Below are 6,866 nucleotides of genomic sequence, written 5' to 3' on the forward strand. Positions count from 1 at the left end.
AAGAAAAGGGTAATAAAATAAAAATAATAAATATATATATATGTTTAATGTTATGAGATTTAAGCTATTTAGTCTAAACATTTATGTTTTCGTGTTTTAATTTCTAAAATGAAGGAGGCCTAATTTATATTTTTCCTAATTTTTTATTGTGGTTGCAAGATCGGACAAATCTATTGAACCCTTAGAGGTTAATTACTGAAAATAACAGATAAAATAGATTTTTTCTTAAGAAACATTTGATAACTATCTCGACATTATAAAGATTTTGCATGTGAAATTTCAAAATTTGCTGATGCATAAAAGTATTTTTAATATTAAAATAATATTACTTTACATGATAGATAGGCAACATGCAAAAAGAAAGAAGATGTGAGAAAAAAATTGATATTTTGCGTATGAAAGTATTGTATTGTTTACTGATAGTCTGCCAAATTTTGTTAACATTTGCTTACTAACTTAAAAGTTACAGCATGAAAATGGTTACAATGTCATGCTGAAAGAGTTAATGATGGGTTATTTTGTTTATTGACTTAACCATTATTCTTTCATAACTAAAATTGTTTGTAATGTTGAGCTCTCAGTTTATACATGGGAGTGTGTGCATGTATCTAAATTTTTTGCTGGTTAAAATCTTACCTTAAAGAGTGGTAGTATGAGATTAGTATTTTTGTATTGTTCTGAATATCAAAAAAATGCATATCTTGTTTGAAAGTTACTAATTTTTGGATGCCAAAGAATGGCATATATTTACCAACTTTGCCCAACTTGTCAAAAAAATGATTGGTTGGAATTTTGTAAAAAATAAACCTGCCCCATCTCCCCCTCTTTCATTAAGATTTGCTCACCAAATTTTTACTGTAAAAGAAAAAGTATTGCACATTGAGAAAATGAGAAAAATTTTCAATTAAAAAGTCAAAAATCAATAACAATGGGGAAACTTAAATGTGACTCTTAATACGAGCATTATTCACACACACACACACACACACACGTACGCAAAATGTCAACTGTTTTTTATATATATTAGATTTTAATCAGCAGAAAAATAGTAGTACCACCTCAAATTCATGACTTATATAAATTCATAAAAATCTTATTGAATTTTTTCTTTTTAAATTTATTTACCACATTATGACAATCAAGAATGTTTACACAACATTTCTAATGTTAAATGTATTCTAAAAGAAATTGGAAAAGTTTTTCAACATTTTAGTTATTGCTGTATAGTGCAATATTTTGAAATGGTTTTAGCATTTTTTCTTTTATCTGGGGTGGTAATAAATAACTAAGCAGTAGGAAGCCAAGGCCTCACTAACATAATCTTATCACCCAAACCTTTTACCCTTAACATCCCAACACAAACTGTTGAAATGTACCCAATCTATTTATTTCATGAAGTTGTCTTACTCGGATGGTTCTGAGGTAAATGGAAGAATTCACAAATCCATTCATATTTTACATGTACTAAAACATATTTTTCTAATTACATCATATAACTTAAAGATTATGGATTAAATGCCAAAAAGAAGATAAAGCACCCAAAACCAACAAACCTAAGGTTTATGATAAAAATTCTATTCCAAAGTTTAAAACTGAAAATTTATTTCAAGTACCATCATTATTTAAGACTAATGGTAATATGTTTGGAAGAAAAAAAGTAATAACAAAACTGAAAAACTTCATGAAAACCAAATAAAATGTAATGTGCGAATTACCATCATGAACCTCTAACTTGGATGTTTTTAAATTTCAACAAGGACTTTGAAAGTCAAGCTAGATATATGCTTAAAGTAAAATGGAAATTGATCTAAAAAAAGTGGTTTTCAAGCCAGCCTTCAAACACATTTGAAGTATTACTCACATACTTGAAACAATAATATCAATTCAGTTTTGTTGCTGAGCAACAAAAAAAGAATGGAGCATTACCAAAAGACAACTGGCTTTTACATATATTAGATATATTTATATATATATATATGCCCTCAATCCATATTGAGATCTTTGTATCAGTGTTTTACAAACTTGTATGTTTTGTAAAACAAAACAATTTAAATGCTTTTTTGTAACTTCTAGGTGAAAGGCCATACAGTTGTTCATGGGCAGGTTGTGGAAAACGTTTTGTAAGGTCAGATGAACTAGCACGACATTACAGGACCCACACAGGTGAGAAAAACTTCATCTGCACTATTTGTCAGAAGAGGTTTATGCGCAGTGATCATTTGAGCAAACATATGTTTCGATGTCAGAAACGATTTCCTGAAGCACCCAGTAAAACTAAGTGTTCTTTTAATGATAGCTCATCAGCAAGTCCATCAGCTGCACCCATTATTGTGACCTGCATCTCTAAAGAACAGTGATATTCCAAAAACTGATACATTGCAGTGATTCCCTACTTACAGTAGGCTTAATGATTATATTCAGTTAAGTATTTATACTACCATACTGTTCTTCCATTACTTTATTATAAGAATATGCTACTCAGTTGTGAAAAAATCATCCAAGAAATTTTGCACAATAAGCTTAATGAAGATACAGTTTGAGAAATTTAAAAATAAAAAGTGAAAGAATTTAAATAGGTGTGTAGAACAATGTCATATTTGCCAGAAATGTGCTTTAAATATGCTCATTTGTTTTTGACTTTCAACACCAAGTCTATGATAACAAGATGTTAAAAGGACATCAAGCATTTTATGTAACACTGAGACTAAAAAAATGTTTCTTATTATCTTGTTTTGTATGTAAGATAATCTCTTTTTTTTTTTCTACCTTAGTGCTTTGCTTTTGATTTTTAGGTCTGTTTCTGTATCTCCTTTTGGTATCTTTTATAAGATAATTTTATGCACATTAGTCACATTTTTTTGCATTGCTTTTTGTGACTTAAGTTTTTGTGTATCAAATATAAATTTTATTGTAGTTTATTGTACTGTGATTTTTTTAAAAAACTTAATTCTTATGCTCTTATCAAAGTATTTATGTTTTAAAACTTACTTTTAAGTAAAACAAAAGGTTGTTACAGGATTTTCTCGCATGCATTTTCTCAAAAAATGCTTTAGCCTGCATCCTTATACATTAGTTCACTGAAGCTTCATATTACTTAATATTTGCTTTCCATAACTATATAAGCATTGTTTGTCTTAAATGAGTCTCTGGATTCATACAGTACATTCACGGATATTTCCTATGATCCATCAACCTCTGTAGATGTATTTACATAATTTAAAGGCTCTGTTTTTGAAAAATACTGACTTTTATCTAAGTTTCCAGGTTAAATACCTTAAGGTTTTTGAGTATGTGTATTCATCCTACATTATAGATATTAAAATATTTTACATAGCAAAATTTGCAGTAATTGTTTTCTCAAGTCTTAAGTCTTGCTTATTATTATCACACACAGTTGCCTATTAAAAATGTTCCCAATATAGATAATAAAACAAAACAAAAACAAAAAAACTAGTTGTCTGAAGAAGATTGTCAACATTTTCCAGAACAATTCTACTACAAAACAGTCATAAATGCCCATCCACAAATGTAACCAGTGGGTTGTTGAAAATGAAGCTTAATAGCCCTTATAACATGGTCAGAAAGTGTAAGGAAAACGTGTTTAAATAAGCAAAATTCAGCTACTATCTTTCTTTGAATTTTGAATGCTTGTAAATTATTTTAAGTCAGTTTTCATTAGTAAGCCCTTTGAAACTCAAAATCAAATTAGATTTCACTCAAGCAGACTTTGTTTAACCATATAATTCCTTTTGTATATGCACCTTTCTAAAGAGTACAAGATCAAGTGCCTAAGTTGTTTTTTCATAGCTATAGTTCTTCAGATCTAGAATAATTTTAATAGTCCTTCTCCTTAATCTATCAAGTACAGTACATTTTAACAAAAGCAATAATGTTTTCAGATGAGCATTTCATATATAGATTTAAACATATAAAACAACATATGAGTGGAAAAGAGGCTCAAAAACATGTTGTTGATATTTTTCTAACATGTAAATAAAGTGTTACAGTATCCAGGATACATTTTTCCAGTAAGATAGCTTTCCATTTTGCAATAAATTTGTACAATGTAATTGTTCATATAACATAAAAAAATTTGTTACATTGCACACTTGTAATAGAACAAATCTGTGTTTAATTTTCTTGGTGTTTCAAGCATAATGCTTTTGAAGGGGTCTAAATTGCTGTAGAAAGGAATAAAATTGATGTATATAATGTATTGTTCAAACTGTATTCTTATTTTCAACACAGAGCACCCTTTGGTCTTCAGTTGAATTATAACAGGATTTGGTAAAATTAAGTTGTCATGACAGAAAAAGTTATAAGCTACATTTATTTCAGATTGAGTATGAAAACAACCATTACATGGATGTGGAATTTAAAAAAAAAAAAATTTGTCAGATGCCAGAAAAATCTACTTGTCCTCTCCCTATCCAACAAAATACAAAAAAGTAAAATAAAACTTGTAGGATGTTATTTCACTTAACAGTGACATATATATATATATATATATATAAATGGGAACACACACAGAGATTGAGAGATAAAATGCACTGATAAATTAGTAAAATGACTACAACTTGGAAATGTTTTTAAAAAGTCTGATTCATAAGATACAAAATGTTAACGTGGATCTTTTTTATACTATATTCTGTGTCTGTTTTTGTATATTGAAATTGTCATTTTGAGAAAATCACTTGTTTTGCTTCTGCAGCTTCAACAAAAGATGCTGTGAAAGCAAAGTGAGATAATTATTAAATAAACTCATCACAAATTATTATATGGATCCATTAAAAGTACAGTTTATTTCAAACTTTGCAAAATCTGTTTAATGTTTAGACAAAATGCTTTTTACTCGTAGACCTTTTTAGTTCAAATGCTTCACATCCATCTTTACAATGCCGTTTAATGCTTAGTTTTGTCAGGAATAGCGTGTACCATCTATTGCATTTAAACTTTTCGTACATGTTTGTTCATGTATTTTGTTTAATATTGTTATTATGATATTAGTGTGCATCATGGATTGATAAAGAAATCATATGGTTACATTAATGCTGCCATGAACTAAAATGAACTTATTTTTGTATATATATATATTAACAGGTTTGTGTAATTTTTATTATGTTGTATATTTTTCTAGAGCTAGCAGCCTAATTTGACTGACAAAAACCTATGTCATAATAGTGTTGCATTGGTTTAAATGTTTTTTATGCTGTGTGTGACTGAGGGTTTTTGAGTTAAAGGGATATATATATATATGTATTTGTATATATAATTTTGGTTTGAGGTTTAGGTATGCATTTTTAAGTGTTCATGTGTATGTACTAGACTTCTACAGTTCAAAATATTCTGAAACTTGCATGGCTTTCCAGAAATCAACTCTAAGTGTTTTTCTAGCAATAGAACACACAGTGCTCTTATGGGCAAAGCATAATGATAAAACTTATTGTCCTGGGCATCGAGCAATATGAATTCCACATCCCTGTAATTAATTCAAAAGATGACATAAGAATAAGGATATAAAAAGTAAGCATCAATAGAAAAAAAAAATCTTAAAAAATTAGCAATGAACAACAATTTTCATTATAGACAATATAAATTGTAGTTGAATAATAGGTAAATGTTTTTTATAAAATGATTTATATTGTCAAGAATTCTTGTATAAGACTATAAAAACATATTGAGCATGTTTTGTCAGCAATTGTAATTACAGTTTTTAGATTCTACTAAATTTAGACTAGAACAGTGAGTGAGTAGATAGCAGTAGAACAGGTAAATTAGGTTATTGTTTGTGAAATCTCAAATTTAAAGGATCTTGCAAATGATAATTTATGAATATTTACTTCAAACAGTTATTTATGTGCATTACATGCCTTGTGGATTTTATTACATTAGCTTGTGTAAAAGTAAACTTGTATCTTAGAACTGTTACTTGAAATATTGAAGTTCGACCTATTGATATTTCTGTGTGAATGCTACTCTAATAGAGCTGTGTGATTAACTCGATTATTCAGTATAATCAGTTACTCATGAGCATCAATTAACCAAGATTAATGTTCCCAATTATTACATTTGTTTAAATTATCCAATTAACCAAATATTGTCACTATGATTTTTCATAATTAATTTTCATTAATTTAAGGTTGTTCAGCTTAATCAGTTAGTCATGACTTATGAAAATTGTTTCTGATTACCCAAGTTTCTTGAGAATAATTAATTGATTGAAAATAATAGATTAATTACACTAAATGTTTATGCATATGCACTTCATAGATTTTTTTTATAAATCATATTCAGATAAATATAAATGACTCGTTGGTTGTAATCAACTGTTTTTGGTACATTGAAGAATTGATAAAATTGTATTCAAATATTAGAAATATAACTATGTTCTCCAAAAAGTATTTAGTCTACAAATGTAGTTCCATTAATATTGTATAGTGTTTGGTAAACTCATAAAGATTAATAATACTTATGTAAGTATATTTTGGTATTGCATCCACCAAAAGAATATAAAATTTACAAATTGTAGATTACATATCCATAAGCAATGAGGAAAATAAAATTGTTACTGTGAATATGTGTGGCACTACTATGTTCATTATTAAAACCACTGAAAATAAAATGTTTACATATTGTCTGATTGTTTGAAAAGTTGGTAGTATGTGGTCAATTCTTTACACAGAATGTTGTAACAGGCAAAACATAAAACTCCTCATGATGTAATATGTGTAACATCTACTGTTAGTTGAATGGTATGAAAAAACAAGTTAGTAATTTGAAGGTTAAAGATTAAGATTACAACAGAGGTTGCCATTAACATATGGCAGATGTAAGTTGCTAGAAATGAAAGCTTGCATTCAATACAT

At 28.0% G+C, this 6,866-nt stretch overlaps 1 protein-coding gene across 2 annotated transcripts in view; it reads left to right on the top strand.

The window, feature by feature from the left end:
* Nucleotides 1-6,575, top strand: part of LOC106467961 (Krueppel-like factor 13) — a 22,546-nt gene extending 15,971 nt beyond the window's left edge. For both annotated transcript variants that reach the window (XM_013928354.2, XM_013928362.2), the window contains one exon: nt 2,074-6,575. In XM_013928354.2, the coding sequence (XP_013783808.1) occupies nt 2,074-2,357 (284 nt within the window). In that variant the 3' untranslated portion in view covers nt 2,358-6,575. The remainder of the gene's footprint in view (nt 1-2,073) is intronic.
* Nucleotides 6,576-6,866: the final 291 nt, after the last annotated feature.

The sequence above is a fragment of the Limulus polyphemus genome, unplaced genomic scaffold (assembly GCF_000517525.1).
Source record: "Limulus polyphemus unplaced genomic scaffold, Limulus_polyphemus-2.1.2 Scaffold84, whole genome shotgun sequence".
NCBI classification, from domain to species: Eukaryota; Metazoa; Arthropoda; class Merostomata; order Xiphosura; family Limulidae; genus Limulus; species Limulus polyphemus.